The sequence below is a fragment of the Ursus americanus genome, chromosome X (assembly GCF_024610735.1).
Source record: "Ursus americanus isolate L20-20 chromosome X, mUrsAme1.1.p, whole genome shotgun sequence".
Lineage (NCBI taxonomy): Eukaryota > Metazoa > Chordata > Mammalia > Carnivora > Ursidae > Ursus > Ursus americanus.
The window spans coordinates 28759221-28786849 of record NC_142164.1 but is presented as its reverse complement, the minus strand read 5'-3'; the positions used below and the strand labels follow the sequence as shown (position 1 = coordinate 28786849).

General features: G+C 43.2%; 1 protein-coding gene across 9 annotated transcripts in view; it reads right to left on the bottom strand.

Moving 5' to 3' along the window:
- The window catches only part of LOC148106855 (NF-kappa-B-activating protein-like), a 37122-nt gene that overhangs the window by 7461 nt on the left and 2032 nt on the right, over positions 1-27629 (bottom strand). The window contains exons 2-6 of one of the 9 annotated variants that reach the window (XR_015723382.1): positions 26622-26702; positions 8693-8780; positions 7158-7693; positions 4651-4748; positions 673-953 (exon numbers count right to left, since the gene is read on the bottom strand). Coding sequence is in view for 1 of the 9 variants with exons in the window: in XM_087859832.1 (XP_087715958.1) it covers positions 21752-21872; positions 26622-26702 (202 nt within the window). In the remaining 8 variants the exon portion in view is untranslated. Of the gene's footprint in view, positions 1-53; positions 143-672; positions 954-4650; positions 4749-7157; positions 7694-8692; positions 8781-13749; positions 16384-17701; positions 17863-20041; positions 21873-26621; positions 26703-27629 lie in introns of those variants that run through there. The other 8 variants (XR_015723380.1, XR_015723386.1, XR_015723383.1 and 5 more) reach the window with 8 other exon arrangements.

Sequence of the window (27629 nt, the reverse complement as noted above, 5' to 3'; positions counted from 1 at the left end):
GCTGAGCAGGGAGCCCAACGCAGGACTCAATGCCGGGACCCTGGGATCATGACCTGAGCCAAAGGCAGACGCTTCACCGACTGAGCCACCCGGGCGTCCCTCCTGGTGAGCTCCTTAAATGAAGTTCTCAAGAAGCAGGTTCCTGTGGGGAAATGGAATTGGGAAGTGAGCTTCGAGACGGGTAAGCGGTTACCTGATTCCAGGTGGCCGCCAAAGGGCACTTTGGCTTGGAGCAGTTGTGGCAGTGAACTTGGTCATCCACGATCTGGCATCCGAAGTAGTCTTTCGGACCGGCCCTGCGGCAGACCTGCCTACAGCTCAAGAAGCACCTGTGTTCGCTGCCGGGCTTGACCCAGAAACTGCTAGCACTCGGGTACGCTCTTCTGTGAAAGCACTTCTTCTTCTGATTTTGATCCAAATCCAAGACGACTTGGATCAGATTCAACAATCATACCGTATCTTGGGGCGCCTGGGTGGCTCAGTCGTTAAGCGTCTGCCTTCGGCTCAGGGTGTGATCCCAGGTCCCTGGGATCGAGCCCCACATCAGGCTCCTCCGCTGGAAGCCTGCTTCTTCCTGTCCCACTCCCCCTGCTTGTGTTCCCTCTCTCACTGGCTGTCTCTCTCTGTGTCAAATACATAAAATAAATCTTAAAACAACAACAACAATCATACCATATCCTGAACAGCTCTGCCGTGCGCGTCTGCTTTCGGACTTCTTCAGGGCCTGCCACTCCTCCACCACATGTCCCCTTTTGGGAGGGGCTGGGGCTGTCCTTCTCTGCATGTTTCCCTGAGCACCGACTTTGAGCTCAAAGGGGGAGACAATGCTCAGGTATGCAGAGGTCCCTTACGAAATTGCATCCAGGCCGACAGGACTGCCATAGACATGTGTATTCTTTGTGTAGATTTCCTAAGTGCTTGCACAGAGCAATTAGCTCCGAGAAATAAGGACACTGGGAAGTTTGGAGGAAAAAAAAAGAATATGTTCCTTTCAATGCCTGACTTAGAACTTTGAAAAATTACTAGTTATTCCTGAAACTCTTCTAAAATATCGTCACTTCTGTGACATACTGTGCTGCGGAAGGAACTAATCATCTTATACCTCTGCTTAGAAACGTCTGCCTCAACAGCACATAAAGTCCAATGATACAAGAAAGAAACACCATAAAAACAAGACAGAGGGTTGAAAGACTCTACAAGTGCAGATTTAGGACAGTTTAGATAAGAACTAGAGCAATGAGGGATTTTTCTTCATTTCTTTGCTTTATTTTAAAATGCCTCTTAGGGGGCACCTGGGTGGCTCAGTTGGTTAAATGTTTGACTCCTCATCTCTGCTCAGGTCTGGATCTCAGGGTCATGAATTCAAGCCCCACCTTGGGCTCCATGCTGGGCATGGAGCCTACTTAAAAAAAACAAATTAAGGGGCACCTGGGTGGCTCAGTTGGTTGAGCGTCTGCCTTCAGCTCAGGTCATGATCTCAGGGTCCTGGGATTGAGCCCTGCATCATCGGGCTCCCTTCTCCATGGGGAGTCTGCTTTTCCCTCTCCCTCTGCGCTCTCTTTCAAATAAATAAATAAAATCTTTAAAAATAATAAATTAATGTTAAAAATAATAAAATGCATCTTAGGGAGGAAGAAGAACTGGAGTAATAATGCAGTGTTTCTGATTCTCTGCCAGCCTGTCCATCTAGATATTCTGCAATAATTTTAGAAATAGAAAGGTAAAAAATACTGCTATTGTGCTTACATCCATTACAAGCCGCCAAAAGAGTTTGACCATCAGAGGGAAAGCTCTCATTTCTCAAGTCTAAGCAATCAAAGTATAAAGCATTTGATCCTTAGGACGCCTGGGTGGCTCAGTTGGTTAAGTGTCTGCCTTTGATTCAGGTTGTGATCACAGGGTCCTGGGATCAAGCCTCATGTGGGGCTCCCTGCTCAGCGGGGAGCCTGCTTTTCCCTCTCCCTCTGCCTACTGTTCTGCCTACTTGTGCTCTCCCTTTGTCAAATAAATAAATAAAATCTTTTTTTTAAAAAAAGCATTTGATCCTTTCTTCCTTTGAAGTGGTCTGATCAATTTAATTTGGGAAGGAAAGGAGGATTATCCACTGGAGATTTAAAATACTTTTCAGCAGAACAACTGTGATTAAAAAAAATTTTTTAGGTAAATGTATAAAAATATACCTCCCACAGGACAACTTCTTAAAAAATCTGATGATTTAAAATTAACAAGGAATAAAAGAACAAAGGGGATAATGGTGGACTAGGTTATATCCAACTAACCTGTGTGCCAAAAAATGATAAATTCTGGCAAGAATGAAAAACTGTTTGAAGGCATTGGAGAGTGACCTAAAGGGTAGAAATTGAAGGGGATCAGGCCATTGGAAGAAGGGAAACATTATAGGTTACTCCCACATCTAGCAGGTTCGTTGCCCTGAAATAACCCCCAGGCTGCATGGCATGTGGCCCCAGAAAGTGAGCGGAAGCTGCAGTCTCTATGGCCTTTGCAGGCAGAGGACAGCGTTCAGCGGTGCTAGATTGGCTGTGAATGTAGAGAATACACTAGGAAAGGGAGGTTCCACGGGGAGTTCTCAAATGTGCATATAAACTTCTCTCAAATTCTTGAAAGACTCTAAAATTGTACATATGTGGGGTTAAAATCCAAAGAGTGCAGGGGCAGAGCAACAACTGGAAGGTTAAAAGATGTGAAACCACAGAAAGGTCGCATTTTAGGATGAAAGAGTACATACATGCCAAGAGAGTCTCCCTAGAAACAAAAGGAAAACTGAAACAGACATGTGCTAGAAAGGATAAAATCTGTCCATAATATAACTGCTTGCCAAGACAACCCATAACATGTTTAGGGGAAAATAATAGAAAATCCAGACTATCGAACACAGTTTCCACAATGGTCAGGGAATGAATGAATGAATGACTAATGAAAGTAAAACAGTAACCCCCAAATTCACCTAAATTGATCTGTATATTTAGTGGAAGTCCTATAAAAATCCCAGCAATGTTTGTTGCAGACACAGGCTAGCACATTCTAAAATTTATATGGAAAAGCAATTGACCTAGAAGAGCTAAAAGAACTTTTTTTCTTAAGTAGGCTCCACACCCAATGTGTGGCTTGAACTCATGACCCTGATTTCAAGAGTCGCAGTTCTACCAACTAAGCAAGCCAGGCACCCCAGAGCTAAAAGAATTTGGGGAAAAAAATGAAAAGGGGTGGAATTATTCTACCAGATGTTAAGTTTTATTATGAATAAACTGAATGAAATTTAGAAAGTGTGGCATTGGCAGGAGGAAAGAAACAGAGATCAATAGAACAGAACTGAGAGCCCAAACACAGTCCCACACAAATATGCTCAAATGATTTTTGTCATAGCTGCAAAAGCAATTCAATAGAGGACAGACAGACCTTTTTTTTTTTTTTTTTTTTTTTTTTTAAGATTTTATCCATTTAATTGTCAAAGAGAGAGAAAGCCAGCACAAGCAGGGGGAGAAGCAGGCTCCCGGATGAGCAAGGAGCTTGACACGGGACTCCATTCCAGGACCCCGAGCTGAAGGCAGCTGCTTAACCGACTGAGCCACCCAGGTGTCCCAGAAAGATAGACTTTTAAACAAATGATGCTGCAGCAATTGGACATCCATAGGCAAAAAAACTGACCTTGAACTAGACCTCATATATTATGCAACAATCAATTCAAAATGCATCATGGACTTAAATGTAAAATTTAAAAACTTTAGGAAAAAAACATAGAACAGAATATATGGAATTTAGGGCTGGGGAAAAAAGACCTTCCCACTAACTGCCTAAAAGAATTTAGATAGAGGACCAGATCCAGGAAGGGAGCGATCACCATACAACTACATTATAATCTGAACTAGGGGCAATAGGGAGGAAGTTAGCAAAGTCTGTTACAATTCTCTTTGTCCTGTTGTTTCTCTATGATCCATAAAGATTTGTTTACCAAACATTTACTCTTATTTTTAAAGATTTTATTTATTCATTTGACCGAGAGAGACAGCCAGCAAGAGAGGGAACACAAGCAGGAGGAGTGGGAGAGGAAGAAGCAGGCTCCCAGCAGTGGAGCCTAATGTGGGGCTCGATCCCAGAACGCTGGGATCACGCCCTGAGCCGAAGGCAGACGCTTAAGGACTGAGCCACCCAGGCGCCCCTACTCTTCTATTCTTCCTGTGAATTGTCCTCCTTCCCGTTGAAGCCCCTGGACTCCTAACTCCTCCTCCTTAGTCCAGAAAGACATTTATACCTCATTTTGCCTGACTGTCTTGGGAATCTCTCATGCTTATGTGGATTCTCCCTCTATATGGAATTTCGATTCTCCTGTTAATCTGTCTCACGTCAATTTAATTCTTAAGACAGCGAAAAGTACCTTGAAGACTACAGGAAACAGACTACAAAAACAATTTCCAACAAAGTTCCACCCACCTCACAAAGGTGGAAATGTTAGGTGAGAATTAATTATGCCTCGGGGATATCACACACATTCAAAATTCTTTAACTACCAAATGCATTAGTCAATGTTTTCTATTGAGACATTTCTAACACCTCAGATTTTGATCTTCCTTTTTGTGGTCCTATTATGAAGACATTGTATGGAAACTGTCACTAGTGGGGGGGATGACTAACCTCAGGCTGGATTCTTTCACGTGGTAATTCGAAAGACTTTCCATTGGCTCAGTCAGTGCCGGCTAATTTGTGGCTCAACAAGATCAAGGGGTGATTGTCTGAAATCATAGAAAAGCCTAAATTGTAGCAAAGGATAATTTGAAAATAACAACAACAACAAAAAAAAGATAAGAAAAGGGCCGCCTGGGGCCACCTGGGTGGCTCAGCCCTTAAGCGGCTCAGGTCATGATCCCAGGGTCCTGGGATGGAGCCCCACATCGGGCTCCCTGCTCAGTGGGGAGCCTGCTTCTCCCTCTCCCACTCCCCCTGCTTGTGTTCCCTCTCTCGCTGTGTCTCTCTCTGTCAAATAAATAAAATCTTTAAAAAGAAAAAAAAAAGAAAGAAAAAGAAAAAAGAAAGGGGCCCCTCGGTGGCTCAGTCAGTTAAGTGACCAACTCTTGATTTTGGCTCAGGTCATGATCTCAGGGTCCTGGGATGGAGCCCCGCATGGGGCTCCTCAATCAGCGGGGAGCCTGCTCCATATTTGCTCTCTCTCCCTCTGCTCAATCCCCGTGCAAATGTGCATGCTCTCTCTCCCTGTTTCTCAATAAATAAATAAATCTTTTAAAAAGAGAATGAGAAAGAGAGAAAAAGAAAACTCGGGTGGGTTTATTAGCTTTGAGTCATGGAGAGTGTAATTTATGGGACGGAAAGGGGAGGCAGGAGTGGAGCTGGGGAGGCCAGACAGGCAGCCAAGAAAGCAGGCCCCCAGACCAGGGGCTGGGCTCAGTCAGGTGTGGCCAGGGCTGGGCAGGCCCACGCCTCTCTGCTTTGTGGAGCAGGCAAAGCAAGCTCGGAGGAACAGGTAGCCTGAAGTTTGGGTGAGTTGATGTTGGCCTCCTCGGGCTTGCACTGTGCTCTCTCAGTCGGGGTCTGAAGGGAAAAGGAGCCACAAGACACAAATGGGGAAAAACACAAAATGTTCTCATCCATTTCCAAACTCTACAGCACTTGGAATGTTCAAAGAAATGTTTCCCAGTTTTATGAAGACATGAGTTACGCAGAGTCCTGTATACATTTGAGGTGTACGGCATGACCATCTGACTCACACCTACTGTGAAATGATTACCACGGTAAGTTCAGTTACCATCATCGTGTCCTAGAGATACAAACAAACACAGAAAAAGGAAAATGTTCTTTTCTTTGTGGTGACAACTCTTAGGATTGACCCTCTTACAGCTTCCATAAATACCCTACAGCAGTGGGGCCTATAGGCAGGTTGTGTATTATAACCTCAGTACTTATTTTTTTTAGAGATTTTATTTTTACTTATTTGACAGAGAGAGACAGCAAGAGAGGGAACCCAAGCAGGGGGGAGTTGGAGAGGGAGAAGGAGACTCCCTGCTGAGCAGGGAGCCTGATGTGGGGCTCAATCCCAGGACACTGGGATTATGACCTGAGCTGAAGGCCGACGCTTAATGACTGAGCCACCCAGGTGCCCCAGTACTTTTTAAAAAAATATATTTTATTTATTTATTTGAGAGAGAGTGAGCCCAAGCAGGGGGAGCGGCAGAGGGAGAGGGAGAAGCCGACTCCCCACTGAGCTGGGAGCCCGATGTGGGGCTTGAACCCAGGACCCTGGGATCATCACCTGAGCTGAAGCCACCCCAGTGCCCTAGTACTTATTTTTTTTAAGGGCAAATTTATACCTTCTGACCACCTTCATCCAATTCCCCATCCCCACCCCCTCTGGTAACCATAAATCTCATCATTTTTTCTAGGAGCTTTGTTTTTTTCTTTGAAGGTTCCCCATGTGTATGAGCTCATACAGTATTTCACCAAAGAAAATACGAACGGAGCCCTCCGTCTATTTGCACACACGGGAAGAGCTGTTTTACGAAACCAGGGCTGGAAACAGGGAACTAGCGTCAGCCTCTACCTCAGTCGGCCGCTTTGTGCTTTGGCTATGCTGATGCAGATGTGACCTCCAGGAAACCTGGGTCCCCCCCAGATTGAGCTCCAAGACACTGGCTTTTTGCGCCCACGTGCTCCCGCAGCAGAAGGACCAAATACTAAGATGGGAGAGGGGAAGTGAGGCGACCGAAAGGGAGAGGCCTCGGCGGACACTCTGCATTGGGCCGGCCTGGGTCGGCGTGAGGCCTGCCTTCGGTGGGGCAGCCCTCCGCACCAGAACGTCCCGGTCACCAAGGGCCACGTGAAGCAGGGTAAAGCCTCCTGTGGGGACAAGTCCCCCCTCCCACACTAATCGTGAGGCCGCTTTTTGTCTCTCCTACTATGGCGGCCTGGTGTTGGAGTCCAGCCCCCGTGAGTGGAGCTGCCTCCCCAGCACATTCCCCCGTGGAGCCCCGCAGCCCCTTTCCACTTGGCTCCTGGATCAGGTCCTCGAGGAAAGCCTGGGCCTGGGTCTGTGTGTGTGTGTGTACACGTGCGCATTGGGGGGAACAGCCAGGCCCGCGCTGGCACTGCCGTCTTACCTTTCCCGTCTTTACTACTGTGCGGGTGCTTACCAGCAAAGCAGAGGGCACGTCTTCCTCCTCACGGTCAGGGTGATCGCGCTGCCTTCCCCCGGAGCACAGCAGTCCTCCTCAGCGGACCCTCTCTGATCTGTCTCCCCCGGAACTGGAAGCTTCTCCCTTCTTTCCGGGCAGTGTCCTCACCAGGTGTCTGCCAGGAGAGAAGCGGCAGGGGGCCAGCCCAGCGTGCCTGGTGGTTTGAGGCGCCTGTTCCGGAGGATGGCCGCCTCCTTCCTGGGAGGGACAGGAATGTCAACTTCTCTGCCTTTAGTCACTTCAAGTAACACTAGCCAGCTCGGCCCAAGGCGGTGGGGGGGGATCTCGGTATCCCTCTGGGGTGAGGCGAGAATGATGTTGTCTTCAACGGAGGACCCAAGTGTGCCAGCGGTAGGGGCAGGCTCGCTGTCCACTGACGTGAGCGTTTCAAGTGTGCTCAGGATCCTGGCCTCAGCCCGCCATCTCTGCCTTGGAGGCTCCTTTACCTGCCACAGTGGCCCGCAGAGAAAAGGACGTCGTCTTGACTCAGAGTACTGTAGTGGAGGGAAAAGAACTTTCTCTTTGCCGTTCTAGGTTTGGCGGCGCAGGGGAGCAAATTCTGCCCCATGCCCACCCCCGGCCATGTGTCTCATTGGCATGTGGATTATTTTAGGTAGTTATTTTTTTTTTTTTTAAAGATTTTATTTATTTATTCGACAGAGCCAGAGACAGACAGTGAGAGAGGGAACACAAGCAGGAGGAGTGGGAGAGGAAGAAGCAGGCTCATAGCAGAGGAGCCTGATGTGGGGCTAGATCCCATAACGCCGGGATCACGCCCTGAGCCGAAGGCAGACGCTTAACCGCTGTGCCACCCAGGCGCCCCCTTAGGTAGTTATTTTTAAGAAACAGAAGCCTTAATAAGTTTTTCTTTTTTGCCTCCGTGCTAACTGCCTAAAAGAAGTTAGATAGAGGTACTGTTCGAGGAAGGGAGCTATTATCATACATCAATATAATATAATATGAACTAGATATGGCAGACAAGGGAGAAATCTTGCAAGGTATGTTTCGTTGTTTCTGGATAGTCCAGCAAACATTTTGTTTACCAAACATTTACTCTTTCCATTCTTTCTGTGACTCATCTTCCTTCCTTTGAAAACCCCAGACCCCTATCCCCTTTCTACTTAGTCCCCCATGACTTATATACCTCATTTTGCCTCTCTTTGGAATCGCTCATGTGTATGTGGCTTCCCTGTATGTACATAATTGAATTTCATTTTCTTCTGTTAAACTATCTGATGTCAATTTCATTCTTAGACCAGCCAGAAGGATCTTCCAGGATAGAGAAAAAAATCTTCCTTCCTAACACAGTGTATAATATAAATGCAGAGGATTGTAGATTGCTACAGGTTTTAGAAATTAAAATGAGGGGTACCTGGCTGGCTCAGTCGGTAGAGCTTGGGCTCTTGATCTCGGAGTTGTGAGTTTGAGCCCCACATTGGGCACAGAGACTACTTAAAAAATGAAGATGAAGGGGTACCTGGGTGGCTCAGTACCTTAAGCGTCCAAGTCTTGGTGTCAGCTCAGGTCTCAGGGTCGTGAGTTCAGGCCCCGGGCTGGGCTCCACGCTGGGCACGGAGACTACTTAAAAAGAAAAAAAAATTAACGTGAAAAAGAAAAAGATCAAAGTTTTTCTTTACTTACTTTAATAGTATTACACAAGACCAAAAAAAAAAAAAAAACAAAACCACCAATGCATCTTTATCACTTAGGAAAAACTAGAACACAACTGAAGCTTGTAAAATTATAGACATAATGTATTTCAAGCACCTATCACTGTGCTCAACACTTAATACTTCATAAAAGGTAGATCACTGAGGGTTACAGGAAAAGCAAAAAGTGTTGTTTCTTTCTAGTCCCTTTCTGTGTGCAACCCATAATGTTTAAGTTTTCCGTTAGGATTCTTTGAGAACTGAGATTGAACTTTCAGCTTTCATGCATTCTGTATGGTATCTAACACATAATACAAGCTTAAACATCGAAGTAATAGAACAGGAACAACCACAACCATGAAACAACCACAGGCACAACGAAAAACCATTTTTTAAATGTTTATTAAAAGGAGATTGTAGTGGTCAATTCAAATAGTTTCATGTCCAGCCTTAAATGGAACCATATAACATCTGTAAAAGCGTAACTTCTCCATCTGTACCCATCAACATCACAGGTGACATCCGTATATGTAAGTGAGAAAACAAAATCATCTATCATGATTTTTTATGCAATCTAACTTTTGATCTGATAATGACCTTAAAAACATCTGCACTGTGTGATCTGCACTGACCTCATGATATTGGGCAGAGTTTATGGAAGGAAGGAGGTGGTATTCCTGCTTAGACTAATAATTTATATTGTGCCATCCTGATGGTGAGGCAATGACGTTTTGCTGTTAAGGGAAAGGTGTACAAGCTTCATGTACTACAGTCTCTAGTGTTTATTAAGTGTTTCACAGACGTGATTTAGTTGACTGTTAAGGGAACTGTCTCTGTAAAGGAAGAAATCAGACAGGTGTTCCCATGGAGATGATATCACCGAGTCTAATTCTGAATCTACTGATTCTGAACACTGTTTCTCTCTACTTTTCTTTTTTAAGATTTTATTTATTTACTTGAGAGAGAGAGAGGCAGAGGGAGCATGAGCCGAGAGAAGGGCAGAGGGAGAGGGAGAAGCAGACTCCCCACTGAACAGAGAGCCTGACATGGGACTCGATCCCAGGGCCCAGGGATCATGACCTGAGCTGAAGGCAGACGCTTAACCAACTGAGCCACCCAGGCGCTCCATGTCTCTACTTTTCTTATAGCAGCTCTGACTGATGTGGTCCAGTCACTATGTCATCTGCTCTTTTTTTCTTTTCAATAATTTTGTTGACGTTCATCCAAATTGTAGCTTGCTTGCTTGTTTATTTATTTATTTATTGTAAGTTCTACACCCAATGTGGGGCTTGAACTCGTGACCCCGAGATCAAGACTTGCATGTGCTGCGGACTGAGCCAGCCAGGTGCCTCAATATGTCATCTGCTCTTAAAGCCTGAACACCTGTTGAAAAGCTACTTGGAAACCATACCATTTATTTGGTTTCATTTACTATCTTTAATTCTTTGAAGTGATAACATAATGATATAGCTCAAAAATCCCCAAATATAACACTTTCGATGAAAAGAATCGCTTAAATACCCTGCCCCACACAGGCCCACTTATCACCCAGCATATTGTTTATGCAAATTTAAATGCAAAAACACGTTCTTGTGTCTCCCATTTGTTATACAAAGGTAGAAGTATACACATGCTCTTCGCCTTTATGCCACTTGTTTAGGAAAATGGTTTGTATAACAACAAGGAGTCTCTTCGTATGGAGAGAAGAGTCCTGTACCCTAATCGAGGCGATGGTTCCATGCATTCACACATGGGATAAAATTTCATGGAGCTATAGAACACAAACAAAAACAAGAACCAACCAACCAAACAAAACCCCCCAAACAATTAAAAAGTACATGTGAAAACAGGTTAAATCCAAATATGTTCGGAATTTGAGTTAATACACTGGATCTCAATCTGGAATGAGTTTTCACCCCGGTGACATTAGGGAATGTCTGGAGACATTTTTGTTTGTCACCATTGAGGGAGGGTATTAGAAACTACTCTTGAAGAAAATTTTTTCTGAGAAGTAAAGGAGGGATGTTGGGGAATGCAAGGTCAAGAGGAATTTTGTTTAGTATTAAAGAAATTTAAATATATTCATATACAGAGGGAAAAGAGACCATAAAGGAGAGGTCAAAGTTTTAACAGAATGGAAAACAATGGAGTAGGGAACTCCAGGGCTCCATCTCTCCCCCGAAGCAACTGAGCTGGGAAAAGCTGTCAGAATCAATTTTTGGTGAATGTTGGAACGCAGCTAAAAACTCACAACAACCAGATAAGGCTTGGTGTAAAAAGAATCTGCTGCTTTGTGGTGTTGGGGCTCAAGGTGGGCCACCCCAAGCCAAGCCAGAGCACCATACTGATTATTTTGAATTCAAGTTAATAAAAAAACAGCGAGTGTAGGAACAACACTCCGATCCACCTTTGTCTCCAGAAAGTAGGGAATACATCTCCCCTGTGAAAAGCACCCTCCCTGCAGGGGGGGGGGGGTGCAGAGGAGGCACCAGGAGGCAGACAAACATCTTTGACATCAGGGACAGGGAATTCAGGGCCTGAGAAGCCCATGTAAACAAACCTTGTAACTTCTCCTAACTTACTACCTCGGCCCAAATTTTGTTTAGAATTCCTAACTAATTGAAGTTCCCAAACATCAGTTTTCTTTGTCCTGCCAATTTCTCCCAGATTTACTGTTTCTTTATGTAACAAGTATAAACACTGCCCGCCTCCATCATTTCTTAGGTCCTGTATCTTTGAGGCCTCCATACATATGAATTAAAGTTGGTTTTCTCCTGTTAATCTGTCTCCTGTCAATTTAACTCTTGGATTACCCAGACGAATTTGGAAGTATAGAGGCAAATTCTTCCTCCCCAACAGTGGTAAGGGAACACTTTGGTGTTTTGAATTGTCTGCCTATCATCCTTCAGACCCCAGGCCTGTAGAAGCCTTGAGGATGGGAAGGCAGCTCTCCTGGTACTAGAAGGAGCAGTATGGACTTTATTCTCAAAGAATTGTGGTTCTGGGTCTTCTCTGCTCTGCCAGCTCCCTCAAGGACTGGCAGAGTTGGTTTGCCTTTGTTTTGTCTGACAAGGAGTGAACCCAGGGTTGAGGCCACTTCCTGGGTACCTTTGGCCAAAGCATTTAAAGGCACAAGTACTGGCCACAGCGTTCTGGGGCAAGAGACAACAGTCAGGACAAGGAATAGACAACTGAGAAGGGTGGGGAACACACGATTCAGAAAAGAGACACGTGGAAGAAAAAAGGCTTTGAAAAGGTCTTATGTATGCAGAGGAATCAAGAAGGCCACGTGCTAGACACATGCTCAGAAACAGCTGAGAATACCACGAGCTTTCACGTCTGGATGGCTCTCAGGCTCTGTGTAAGCAGGAAGTAAAAGATAAGGCCGAGTTGTCCATAGTCTGGCCAAGCATTGAAGGAGTGCATAATACAGAGACAATCTCCAAACACTAGGAAAAGTATAATGTCTTCTTTTCTTTTAAGATCTTACTTTTTGATGTATAGTTGACATAAAATACATTAGTTTCAGGTGTACAACACAGTGATTCAACATTATATACATTATGCCATGCTTAACACTGTAAGTGTAGTTACCATACGTCACCATACAAAATTACTGCAATATATTGCCTGTATCCCCTATGCTGGACTTTTCATCACCCTGAATTACTTGTTTTGTAACTGGAAGTTTGTACTCTTTAACCCCCTTCACCTATTTTGTCCATCCTCCCATCTTCCTCCCCTCTGGCAACCACCAGTTTGTTCTATTTCGTGTGTCGGTGTTGTTTGTTTTGTTTTTTAAGATTCCACATATAAGTGAAATCATACAGTATTTGTCTTTCTATGTCTGACTTATTTAATTTAGCATAATTTTCTCTAGGTCCATCCATGTTATTGCAAATGGCAAAATTTCATTCTTCTCATGGCTCAGTAATATTGCGTTGTGTGTGTGTGTGTGAGTGTGTGCCACGTCTTCTTTATCCATTCGTCTATTGATGGACACTTAGGTTACTTCCATATCTTAGCTATTATAAATAATGCTACAATAAAAATGGGAGTGCCTATATCATATATCTTACAATAAACATAGAGGTGGGGCGCCTGGGTGGCTCAAACCATTAAGCGTCTGCCTTCGGCTCAGGTCATGATCCCAGGGTCCTGGGATCGAGCCCTGCTTCGAGCTCCCTGCTTAGCGGGGAGTCTGCTTCTCCCTCTCCCTCTCCCAGCTCATGTACTCGCGTGTACGCACTCTCTCCCTCTCTCTCAAGTAAATAATATATAAAACCTTTAAAAAATAAGATATAAAAACCAAAAACCAAAAACGTAAGGATGCATACATTTTTTCAAATTAGTGTTTTTGTTTTCTTCAGCTAAATATCCAGTAGTGCAATTACTGGACTGTACGGTAGTTCTATTTTTAATTTTTAGAGGAACCGCCACACTGTTTCCCACAGGGGCTGCACCAGTTTATGTTCCCACCAACAACGTTCAAGGATTCCCTTTTCTCCGATCTAATTTCTTGTCTTTTTGTTACTAGCCATTCTGACTGACGTGAGGTGATATTGTGGTTTTGATTTGCATTTCCCTGATGATTACTGATGTTTCATGTGTCTATTGGCCATCTGTACGTCTGCTTTGGAAAAGTGTCTAATTAGGTCCTCTGCTCATTTATTAATTTGATTGGTTTTTTGGTGTTGAGTTGTATGAGTTACTTTTAAATTTTGGATATTAACCCCTTATCAGATATATCATTTGCAACTATCTTTCTTCCATTCAGTAGGTTGCCTTCTTGTTTTATTGATCTTTATTCATTTTTGAATCCAGGAATTGATGGTAAGTATTTCAAAACACTAGCTGGCTACTAAGCTAATGGAACATAGACTTCAGTGGCTGTACATGACAAAGAGTGCAGCTGTTATGTAAACCAGGATGGAGATTCCTCAAAAAATTAAAAATAGAAATACCATACAACCAGTAATCCCACTACTGGGTATCTACCCAATGAAAATAAAACACTAATTTGAAAAGATATATGTATTCTATTTACTGCAGCATTATTTACAATACCCAAGATATGGAAGCAATTTCAGTGTCCATCCATAGATATATGGGTAAGGAAGATGTGGTACACACACACACACACACACACACACACACACACACACACACAGGAATATTACTCAACCATAAAAAAGAATGAAATCTTGCCATCTGCAACAACATGGATGGACCTAGAGGGTATTATGTTAAGTGAAATACGTCAGACAGAGAAAGACAATTGCCATGTGGTTTTACTTATATGTGGAATCAAAAAAACAAAACAAACCAGAAACAGACTCATAAATACAGAGAACAAATTGGTGGTTGCCAGAGGCGAGGGGTTGAGGGATGGGCAAAACAGGTGAATGGGGATTAAGAGCTACAAATTTCCAGTTATAAAAGAAATGAGTCAGGGCACTTGGCTGGCTCAGTTGGTAGAGCATGTGACTCTTGAACTCAGGGTCATGGGTTTAAGCCCTACACTGGGGGTCGAGTCTACTTAAAAATAAATGAGATGAAAAGTACGTGGAGATGAAAAGTACAGCATAGGGGATATAGTCAATCACACCGTAATAACTTTGTGTGGTAAACAGGTGATAATTACACTTACCGTGGTGAGCATCTCATAATGTATATAATTGTCAAATCACTGTGTTGTATGCCTGAAACTCGTATCATATTGTATGTCAACTACACTGAAATTTTATTCTTTTATATTTTCATTTTTTTATACTGAAGTTTTTAAAAAATGAATACAGATATTACAAAAATAGCTTAGAAAGTCACTAACTAGGCAAACCTGGATTGTATGGTCTTTGTATTCTGTTCAATGAAACAGGAACAACAAACCTAGGAGAGGGGAGAAAATGTGATTTCCAAAGTTGTCACATTCTAATATTCAGAATGTCTAATTTTCAACAAAAAATACAAGGAAAAAGAATTCTAAAAATCATATGGAATTCTAAGGGAATCTAAATAGCCAAAACAATCTTTAAAAAGAAAATAAAAGTTGTAGGACCCAGATTTCTAAATTTCAAAACTTACTACAAAGCTATAGTAATCAGGGGCGCCTGGGTGGCTCAGTGGTTAAGCATCTGCCTTCGGCTCAGGGCGTGATCCTTGTGTTCTGGGATCGAGCCCCACATCAGGCTCCTCTGCCGAGAGCCTGCTTCTTCCTCTCCCACTCCCCCTGCTTGTGTTCCCTCTCTCACTGGCTGTCTCTATCTCTGTCAAATGAATAAATAAAATCTTTAAAAAAAAAAAGCTATAGTAATCAAAACAGTATTGTACTGGCATAAGGATAGACATACAGATCAATGGAATAGAAGTGAGAAACCAGAAATCAACCCATACATCTATGGTCGTTTGATTTTGGTTAAGGGTGCCAAGCCCATTCAATTGGGAAATAATTATGTCTTCAGGAAATGATGGACAACTAGATATCTATATGCAAAAGAATCAAACTGGAAACATACCTCACATCATATACAAAAATTAACTCAAAATGGAGAAAATACTTATATGTAAGAATTAAGATTATAAAACTCTCATTTATATATGGTTATATAAAACTCATATATATATAGAGAGAGAGAAAGAGTTATAAAACTATAAAACTCCTTCTCTTCAGGAGAAAACAGGGAAAAATTCATGATCTGGGATTTGGCAATGAATTCTTCAATATGACACCAAAGCAGAAGCAACAAAAGGAAAATTACATAAATTGGATTTCATCAAAATCAAACTTTTTGTGCATCAAAGGACACTATTAAGAAACTGAAAAGACACCCTACACAATGAGGTAAAATATTTACAAATCATGTCTCTGGTAAGACGTCAGTTTCCAGAATACTTAAAAAACCCTTACAACTCAGCAATGAAAAGATAAACCACCAAATTAAAAATAGGCAAACGATTAGATGTTTTTTCCCAAGGATATGTACAAATGGCCAACAAGCATGAAAAGATGCTCAGTATCATCAGTCATCAGGGAAATGCAAATCAAGACCACAAGATAATACCTCATCCCCATTAGGATGGCTATAGTAAAAAAATGGAGGGGGTGGCTGAATTGGAGGAGTGTACAACTCTTGATCTTGGGGTTGTGAGTTTGAGCCGCACGTTGGGTTTAGAGACTACTGAAAAAAGTGGAATATAATAAGTGTTGGTGAGGATGTGAAGAGACTGGAACACTCACACATTACTAATGGGAATGTAAAATGATGCAGTTGCTGTATTTGGCAGTTCTTCAAAAAATTAAACAGAGAATTACCCTGTGACCCAGGAATTCCACTTCTATGTATATACCTGAAAGAACTGAAAATCGGTATTCAGGGGCACCTGGGTGGCTCAGTCGATTAAACGTCTGCTTTCAGCTCAGGTCATGATCCCAGGGTCCTGGGTTCGAGCCCGGTATCAGTCTCCCTGCTCAGCTGGGAGTCTGCTTCTCTCTCTCCATCTGCCTGCTGCGCCCCCCTGATGCGCTCTCTCTCTCTCTGTCAAATAAATAAATACAATATTTTTCAAAAATGGGGATTCAAACAAATAATTGTACATAAATGTAGATAGAAGCACTATTCACAACAGCCAAAAGGTAGAAAAAACCCAAATTTCCATCAATTGAGAAATGGATAAACAAAATGTGGCATATTCATATAACAGAACATTATTCAACTCAAAAAAGGAATAAAGTATTAATGGTTGTTACAAAGTGAATGAACCTGGAAAACATGATGCTAAGTGAAAGAAACCAGACACTAAAGGCCACATATTGTATGATTCCCTAAATATTAAATATCCAGAACAGGCAAACCCATGGAGACAGAAAGCACATTAGCGGTTGCCAAGGGAGGGATGGGGAGTGACTACTAAATGAATAAGGGGTTTCATTTTTGGGTGATGAATATGCTTTGAAAGTCGATGGCAGTGATGGTGGAGAACACTGCGAATGTATTAAATGCCACTGAATTGTATACTTTAAAATGGGTAATTTTATGTTGTTTAAATTTTACTACAATTTAAAAAAATAATATAAGGGAAAAATAATCATTATGGAAAGACTATGATAAAGGGCACAAGTGGCATAAGATGTGGGACAACACATCAGTTTGAATGTCCTAAGCCTCTTTTATGTACTCTGTTTCCCCAATCCCATCCCACTCTCATTAAATCTAGATTGGTGTCTGGGTACATATTGATGAAATTGGCAATAATAGAATAAATATTGAGACGAAAAGGCTTAAGGTATAAAGGAGCTAAATCTAAAATTTGGTAATTAATCCTTTTATACTTTTCATTTTTCCTAAAATTTGTTTCCAATTTTGAATTGCGGAAGGCTTGTTGATATTTTTTTCCTGGTAGAAAAATAAGATCTGATATCCCAATTTCAAGATCTACTAGAGCCTAAAACCATATGCTACGTTTGGCCTTAAGCTTTTTATACTGAAATTAATGCAGACCATGCAAGTAAGACTCTAAATGAGCACGAAAAATATGACCCGTATCAAGTCACCACTCCATCTGAGGTCTCCTGGTAGTTAAATCTCTTAGGATAGTGATGAGACGATCAAAGCCAGAGGACCCATCAATTCAGATATTACAATTAAAAACAGCCAGTTTCTCAGCACAGAATATACAATTATTGAATCACTATACTGTGCACCTGAAACTAATATAACTTTGTATATCAACTATGTTTTGAGAATAATATTTAAAAATTGAATTAAATTTAAAATACCCAGTCTAACTCTAGCATCTGACATTACTAAAATACACAAAGAAAAAGAATACATTAATCTCCATCAAGGAACATACCAGGAAGTGGTTTCAAAAACTGATATTTAGGCTGCAGATCTAGACAGTAGCCTAGTGACTCTGAAACCCTCCAATTTGAGAAGGTGGATAATGGATGGCAGGAATGCAAGGATTATGCAGTAACCTTAGCAAGGCAGGCTGCAGAGGTGGTTCTTGACGCTCTGAAAAAGGAAACGAATGTTATGGTTAAAAGTTTTCCATTCACTTGCTAACTGACAAAAAGTAGAAAAAAAGAAATGCCTGTTTCTCATCAAATTCCCTATATAATTTCATAGCCACTGTATTATATTCAGGTTCTAAATAGTCCTTGATAGTCTTTGGCTTATCAAACTCAAAAAGGAAACTATTCTGCTTTAAGATATTTAAAAATATTAATTTACTGCTTAGCCTTGTCCCTTAGCACCTGAACAGATTATTAAGTTTCATTACACTCTCATATGAGCATTGTATTTGATGACATGAAAAATGAATCCATATTTTTTTAAGGTAGGGGTTATTTTAGTATTGTGTTATTTAATATATTAAATATATATGATACAGAGATTTGGCTATCGTAATTACTGATTTGTATTACCCGGCAAGTGTACTAAAACATTTCATACCCTTAAAAAAAAAATTGCTTTCTACAAGCAAAGATCCTGGAATCCGACGCGAAGATGATGCCCGGACGGCTCCCGAGAACACACCTTGAGAGGGAGATGTAGGACGGGGCCCAGAGCCCACAGCTAAGGGCTGAGGCCACCCAGGTCTCTGCAGGGAGGAAGGGGGCGAGTCACAGCTGTGGCTACGCAGAAAGCCCGCAGCTTCGCAGGGCTAGGGGGGAGCTTCGAAGAAACGCTACGCTTCCCCCACCCCGAGGCAACACCCCGGAACCACTGCTACCGCAGGAGGGGGCCACCCGATCGTGGACACGGGAGACCGAGGACGCCTCGGCTCACAGAAGCCACTGCGCCGCCACAACCCAAACTTGGGGGACCGGGGGAGACATTTTGGGTGCACCGGCAAAACTCGTCCCCAGGGCTGGGGTCGTCCTGGCAACAAGAAGGGTGCTGTGTGCCAGTGTAAATAACCCGATCGGGCAACAGGTACACGGCCTCGGTCCCGCAGGAGCCCCTCTCCCTCCCCGAGTCCCAGAGGACAAAAACCCACGTCTTTCTCCGCCGCGGACTTGGAACCACTGCACGCACGGACCACCGGCCCCGGGCACGATCTCGCCGAAAGCTGCCGGGCGGCTGGAGCTGACGACCGAGCGATGGTGGGCCCTCGGCCTCTGGGGAGGGGCGAAAGGGAGGACACAGAGCCCACCGCTGGCCTCGAAGAGGGGCCCCTCTCGTGGTACCTTTGCAGACGCAGGACCCTCCCGCCGGAATGCGGTCTGCGCGTCTCCTCCACCCAAAGGGCCGGCATCGGACACCCCTGGGCGAGCACCAGCAGCACGCGCGGCTGCCGCTTCTCCGGGAGCCCCGTGAGTAGCCCCTTGCAAGTGTCCCTTCCAGTGCCCGGGTGGGCCTCAGCTCCTCGCCGCGACTGGGCCTCAGCCCCGCCTGGAAGCACACTGTTCTCTCCCTAGAGGCTGACGCCACCCGGTCTTGCACGGCGGCGCGGTCCCGCTGGGGCACAGGGGGGTGGGGGTGGGAGGGCCGGGGAAAGATGGGGTGCTGCAGGACAGGGTGGCTCCTCGTAAGCCGGCTGCGTGGGCACTTGGGGAACTTGGGAGATGGCCGTGGCCTCCTGATGGGGGCTCAGGGACGCGGCTGCACGAAAGCAGGCCTCCTTGCCTTCCTGGAGGAGCGGCACCGTCCATCACGTGCACTCACCCCGTACCACACGCAAAACAAATACACAGAGAATAAATTCAGAACTTTATTGAAAAGACTACAAGTGCCCCCAAAGAGAGGGTCCGTGAATTTGCCCTTCTCTCGAGTACATTTCGCGGGCGTTTCGGGAACTGCTCTTAACCCTGAGCGACACAGAACGGGAATGCGCTCAAAAGCACCGTGGGAAAAAACCGCCGCCGAGGCCATTGTGTGGGCAAAGGGCTCACAAGAGAGCCACCGACGGTAGGAGACCGGGAGCGAGCACAGGAGGGCAGCCGCACGGAGGGAAAGGTGGAGGAAGCCAGGGCAGGGGAGGCAAGAAGACAACAGGAAAGAGAGGCATGGGCTGCTGACGTAGCCCCAGCGGCGGTGGCTCCTGAAGAACCCATAAGCACTCCGGCTCCGGAATGAGGAGGCATGGCAGGGTCCACCCAAGTTAATGACGACGGGAGGGACCAGGGCCACCGGGGGCGTGTTTCTGAACCTCAGTGCCCTCTGGGGTCTTCTCCACTTGACCCTCCTATTCTTTTTTTTTTTTTTTTTAAGATTTTATTTATTTATTTGACGGAGATAGAGACAGCCAGCGAGAGAGGGAACACAAGCAGGGGGAGTGGGAGAGGAAGAAGCAGGCTCATAGCAGAGGAGCCTGATGTGGGGCTCGATCCTACAACGCGTCGGGATCACGCCCTGAGCCGAAGGCAGACGCTTAACCGCTGTGCCACCCAGGCGCCCCTGACCCTCCTATTCTTAAACCAAACCTTCAATCAGAGAGCAAAAAAGGACATTTTAGTACATTGAGCATCGAATGTCATAGAGGACAAAACACAGCAGGCTACTCTCTATGCCCTTCAGGTTGGAAACTGCATCAGGGAAGCTAGTTCCTTCTTGCTAAAACAGCTTAGGGAAGTTACCGCCACAGGCCTCCCTGCAGCTCACCCCGAGATAGCACCCACGATGTGCCAGGCTCTGTCCCGGCTCCATGCTTGGACTCTGTGCTCCCAACTGCCATATTACTCTTCCCGTCCTCAGCAGCATGTGCAGCTGAGGCACTGCTCTCTGGCCCTGCTGTGACTCTGACACCTGGGTTGTGTGTGTCCTCACAGCTGACCAGCAGCCGTCGGGCTGCCACTAACCCCTAGTCGCTAGGCAGGTGTCACCCTACTGATGGGGGAAGCTCAGTATCATTCAAAAGTCCTGCTGATGGGATACAGCCCCCATTCTGAACAGCCCATCTTCAACAGAGAGTAAGTAACTAATCCACAGGGACGTGCTGGATCTTTCAACAAGAGCTTTCCTTTAAGAATGACTCAAGGGTCATTCCTCTTCTGAAACCTCGTCATAGTGAGAAAGGTGGCATTGTGAGCGAGGCCTGGGCATGGAGGGCCCAGGAGCCTGTGGCTTGTCTTGCTGGGACGGGAGGAAGCCGAAGCACTGGACACTACCTCAAGAGTCTAGACACTGGGGACAATGGATGTTTAGACGAACTAGGACCAGATTTCCTCAATTCATAAAATCTTTGCCCGGCCAACAGACTGAGGGCAAAGAGGCACACCGCCGTCACTGTTGTCAGCTCCCCAGCCTGCAGCCCGCACCACCGTCCGCAGGCTTTCCCGGGCTCAGCGCCTGGTCAGCTGCTCTGCTCTGCCTACGTCCCAGCACCCTGGACAGGACCCCTGGCGTCCCGTGGGGCAGGACCTCCTAGGCCCCTCTACTCAACCAGGAGAGCCCCGTCCCATCCCTTATCCTTTTTTCTGTTTCTCTATCTACTGTCAGCCCAAGAAGACTCACCCCACCCACCTGCCCACCCTGGCCTGGCACTCCTCTCTAGCAGCCCCCACCCACCATACATACCAGACATCCTTGGCCAGGACCAGCACACCCTCCACCCAAGGGCTCCTGCCATGGAGGCCCAGTCCTACACACTAGAGTATCTGCATCAGTCGCAGCTGGACCTTGCAGCCAGCTGCACCGAAAGCCTGCCCTACTCAACAGCGCTCATGCACCTCACGACCAGGCCTTATAGCCAGCTGTGCCAAGGGCCAGCCCCACACACCAGCATGCCCACACCAGCTGCAACCAGGCCTGTCAATCAGACAGGCCAGAAGCCTGTACCACTCACCAGCATACCCACAGTAGTCATAGCCAAGCCTAGCCGATAGCTGCACCAGTAAACAGCCCCACATATCAGTGAGTCTGCACCAATCGTGACCAGCCACAAGAGGGAGCACACAGCCTACAAAAGAGATACTCCTGGGGTACCTGGCTTGGGTGACCAGCGGGGGTTTATGCTGAGTCCCACAGACACCTTCGGGCATAAAGCCACTCCTCCAAGACTGGGACAATAGCTGATCCACCTAAAACACAGAAACAAACACTGAGACGCAAATGAGGAGACAGACAATACGTTCCAAGTGAAAGAACAAGACAAAAACCTCAGAAAAAGAACTAAACAAAACAGAGATCTACCAGATGGAATTCAAATGAATGGTCATAAAGATGCTCACTGAACTCAAAAGAATGGATGAGCACAGTGAGAATTCAACAAAGAGACAGAAAATATTTTTTTAAATCAATCAAAGCCAAAGAACACAATAACTGAAATGAAAAATACAGGGCATCAAAAGCGGATTACAGAATGCAGAACAGATTAACAATGTGGAAGACAGGGTAGTAGAAAGCACCTAATCAGAACAGCAAAAAAGCAAAAAGAACTGAATAAAATGAGGTTAAGTTTAAGGGACCTCTGGGGTAAAATCAAGTGTACTAATATTCACACTACAGTGGTCCCAGAAGGAGAAGAGAGAGAAAAGGACAGAAAACTTATTTGAAGAAATAATAGCTGAAAACTTCCCTAACCTGGGGAAGGAAACAGATATCCAAGTCCAGAAAGCAAACACCCCCAAATGAGATGAACCCAAAGAGACCAAGACACATTATAATCAAAGTGTCAACAGTTAGAGATAAAGAATCTTAAAAGCAGCAAAAGGAAAACAACTAGTTACATACCAAGGAACCCTAAGTCTATAAGCTGGTTTTTCAGAAGAAACTTTATAGGTCAGAAGAGAATAGCATGATATATGAGAAGTGCTAAAAGGAAAAAACTTACAACCAAGATTACTCTACCCAGCAAAGTTATCACTCAGAAGTGAAGGAGAAACAAGGAGTTTCTCAGACAAGCATAAGCTAAAGCTCATCACTCCCAAACCAGCCTTACAAGAAAGTTAAAGGGACTTAATTTTAAGTAGAAAAGAAAAATCATAACTACAAGTAAGAAAACTATGAAAGGAGGGGCGCCTGGCTGGCTTAGTCAGTGGAGCATGCAACTCTTGATCTTGGGGTTATGAGTTCGAGCTCTGTGTTGGGTGTAGAGATTACTTAATAATAAAATTAAAAAAAAAAAGGAAAATTATGAAAGGAAAAATCTCATTGGTAAAGGTAAACACATAGTAAAGGTAGTGGATCAACCACCTACATAGCTAGTATGAAGGTTAAAAGACAAAAGTAGTAAAATCAGCTAGACCCACAATAATTAGTCAATGGAAACATAAAATAGTAAGATGTAAAATATGATGTCAAAAACATAAAACATGGTGAAGGGATGTAGTACTTTTAGAATGCATTTGAGCTTAAGTGGGCATTAACTTAAAATAGATTGCTATATACGTAAGATGTTATATATGTACCTCATGGTAACCACTGACCAAATACCTATAATAGATAAACAAAAAATAAAAGAATACAAACATAACACTAAGGAAAGTCACCAAATCTCAAGGGAAGAGAGCAAGAGAACAAAGGAACAGAGAAGAACTACAAAAACAATCAGAAAGCGACGCCTGGGTGCCTCAGTTGGTTAAGCGTCTGCCTCCAGCTCAGGTCATGATCCCAGGGTCCTGGGATCAAGTCCCACATCTGGTTCCTTGCTCAGCAGGGAGCTGCTTCTCCTTCTGCCTGCCGCTCCCCCCTGCTTGTGCACTCTCTCTCTCTGACAAATAAATAAAATCTTTTTAAAAAACCGGAAAAATATCAAGAAAATGTCTACAAATCCATACCTACCAATAATTTTTTTAAAGATTTTATTTATTAACAGAGAGAGAGACAGCCAGCGAGAGAGGGAACACAAGCAGGGGGAGTGGGAGAGGGAGAAGCAGGCTCCCAGCGGAGGATGGGGCTCCATCCCAGGACTCTGGGATCATGCCCTGAGCTGAAGGCAGATGCTTAACGACTAAGCCACCCAGGCGCCCCCTACCAATAATTTTTTTTTATCAATAATTACTTTAAATGTAAACTTCCTAAGTGTTCCAATCAAAACACACAGTAGCTGAATAAATTAAAAAAAACAATACCCATCTATAGCTGCCTACAAGAGACTCACTTCAGATCTAAAGACACAGAGACTGAAACTGAAGGGATGGAAAAAGATACTCCATGCAAACGAAAACAAACAAAACGCTGGGGTAGCAATACTTATATCATACAAAACAGACTAGGAAACAAAGCCTGTAACAGGACATGAATGACACTGCATACGATAAAGGGATCAATTCAACAAGAGGATATAACATTTGTAAATACCTATGCACCCAACATAGGAGCACCTTAATACATAAACCAATTTTTAAGAGACATGAAGGGAGAAACTGACAGTAATACAATAATAGTAAGAGACCTTAACACCCCACTTACATGAATGGATACATCATTCAGACAGAAAATCAATAAGGAAAACAGTGGCCTTGACCAACACATTAGACCAGATGGAATTAAGAGATAATACACAAAACATTCTATCCAAAAACAGCAGAACATACATTCTTTTCAAGTGCACATGGAATATTCTCCAGGACTGATCCCATGTTAGGCCACAAGACAAGTCTTGATAAATTTAAGAAGACTGAAATCATATCAAGCATCTTTTCAGACCACAACAGTATGAAACTAGAAATCAATTACGAGAAAACTGGAAAAACATAAACACATGGAATTAAATAACCAATGGGTCGGGGTGCCCGGGTGGCACAGTCGGTTAAGCGTCTGACTCTTGGTTTCAACTCAGGTCATGATCTCAGGGTTTTGAGATTGAGCCCCATGTCAGGCTCCGTGCTCAGTGTGGCATCTGCTTGAAATTCTCTCTCTCTCTCCCTCTGACCCTCCCACTTGTGCACGTGCTCTTTCTCTCTCTCTCTTTAATAAATAAGTCTTTAAAAATAAACAAACAATGGGTCAATGAAGAAATCAAAGAGGAAATTTAAAAAAATACCTTGAGACAAATGAAAATGGAAACACAACAGTACAAAATCTATGAAATGCAGCAAAAGAAGTTCTATGAGGGAAATTTTATACAGGCCCAACTCGAGAACCAAGAAAAACCTCAAATAAACAATCTAATCTTACACCTAAAGGAACTAGGAAAAGAACAAAGCCCAAAGTTAGCAGAAGGAAGAAAATAATAAAGGTCAGAGTGAAAAATAAATGAAAAAGAGACTAAAAAGACAACAGAAAAGATCAATGAAACTAAGAGTTGGTTCTTTGAAATGATAAAATTGATAAAAACCTTTAGCTAGATTCATCAAGAAAAAAAGAGTGCCCATATAAATAAAATCAAAAATGAAAGGGGATAAGTTATACCCAATACTATAGAAATAGAAAAAAAATCATAAGACTACTAAGAACAATTATGTGCCAACAAATGGAACAACCAAGGAGAAATAAATTCCTAGAAACATAACAATCGTCCAAATCAGGAAGATTACACTATAGACTGATTACTCAAAAAACTCCCAACAAAACAAACTCCAGGACCAGACGGTTTCACAGGTAAATTCTACTAAATATTTAATGAGTTAAGACCTATACTTCTTAAACAATTCCAAAAAACTGAAGAAAGAACAAACTCACTCTTTGAGGCCAGCATTATCCTGATATGGAAACCAAAGACACCACAAATTAAAAAAAAAAATTACAAGCCAATATCCCTGATGTATGTAGATGCAAAAATCTTTAACAAAATATTGGCAAACCAAATTTTATACTACATTAAAAAGATCATACACCATACTAAAGTAGAAGTTATTCCAGAAATGCAAGGATAATTCAACATCCACAAATCAATGTGGAATATACCACATTAACAAAATAAAGGATAAAAATCCTACGATCATCTCAATAGACGCAGAAACAGCATCTGACAAAATTCAACAACCAAAGATACAAACTCTCACCAAAGTGAATATAGAGAAAACATAACTCAACTTAAGAAAGGCCAGATACGACAAACCCACAGCTAACATCACACTCAACAGTAAAAAGCTGAAAGCTTCACCCTAAGATCAGGAACAAGACAAGGATGTCCATTCTCGCCACTTTTATTCAACATAATACGGAAGTCCCAGCCACAAGACAAGAAAAATAAAAGGCATCCAAATTGGTAAAGAAGAAGTAAAACTGTCACTATCTGCAAATGATATATATATAAGAAAACCCTACTCTACCATCCATGTTGTCAACTGTTAACTCAAAAAAAAATCACTTTGTAAGGCTAACATGTGACACGCAATCTGCTATTAGGTTGAGAAAAAACAATTCAAAATAATATAAATGTATTTGTCTTAATACTGAACCCTTCTATGAATAGGAAATTAGCACCCCCCCGAATTACAATTTAAAAAGAACAATTAAGGGGTGCTAGGTGGCTCAGTTGGTTAAGCGGCTGCCTTCAGCTCAGGTCATAATCCCAGGGTTCTGGGATCGAGGCCCGAGTCGTCGGGGTCCCTGCTCACTGGGGGGCCTGTTTCTCCCTCTCCCTGCCGCTCTGCCTACCTGTGCTCTCTCTCTCTCTCTCTCTCTAATACAAATATGATCTTTAAAAATAAACAAATAAATAAAAAGAACAATTAATATGTTCAAATCAACTAGCAACATGTTTTAATCGTTAGGTATGTTCAATGTTTTTAAATTCTAGGGGGTAGCATAGCATAAATCACAAAAAAGAAGAAAAAACGTGAGCTGTACTTAAAAGTTATTCATTTAACAAAAATTTTGACAATAGTCTCTGGATTTAAACAAACGTTACATCTTTTAACAGTATTTTTTGAATCACTTACTCTGGTTCTGGATTCTTTGGAGAAAGTCCCCATACTTCAGGAGCTCCCAATTCTCCAATCCTCTCTCTCTCACTTAATCTCCTAGAAGATATAGGCATATAAATTATAACTCCATGGCTAAATTGTCTCCTAAATATATAATCAATTCAAAGGAGTCCAGTTAAGTCCTATTTTCCTATTTTAAAAGTTAAATTAATAAATTAAGTATACTCATCGTAATTTGATGTTCTTGATAGTACTATCAAATGGCACAGACTACAGACAGCCTGAGGCCAGACCAGAAATACAGCCTAAAAGGTTGTCAAGTGCATCTCTTCTGCCTCTTGCATGACCTAGCTCCTAATTGCTCATTTCGTCTTCTGCAATATGTGACACAAACAGTTTTATATTTGGAAATAACTTCTTTGTTTACATACATTTTTGAGAGTAAAGAGCAATCTCTACTTTTGATTTAGTCAAACCCGTTTTCAGAAACTCAGGAATTAATAAAGAAAATAAAAATGAAGCATTAGAAACAGAAAATAAAGAAAGCTCTGAAAATGAAAGAAAAGTTTTATTTGACAAAAACTGTCCTCAATGAGAAACAGGTTTTTTTTTTTCTGTTTTCCCTTTAGTTCCTTTTTTTTGGAAAAGGACTATATCCTCTATCTACTCTTGGAGGACAGGAAAAATTTGTCATTTTTTTCCTTTTAATTTTGCTCACAAACAAAATACAAAAAACAAAGGCTCAATTCCTCAAAGTTTAGCTCCTTGTGATTGCATTTGTTACACACACCCACCCACCCCTTACAAAATAAATTGGTTTGACTGCTTGAATATACTATTTTTTACTTCTTTATTCAGGAGAAAAGATTATAATCGTGCAGAATTAGACTCAGGTTTCCCACTTGAAGAAAGAGCCTAAAAGGGTTATACTTATAACCCAACTTGGACTATATATGCAGGGGGAAGTATGACAGGCTGTAAGAACAGTCACGTTCTCATCCCTGCTGCCCCCAGCTTCATCTG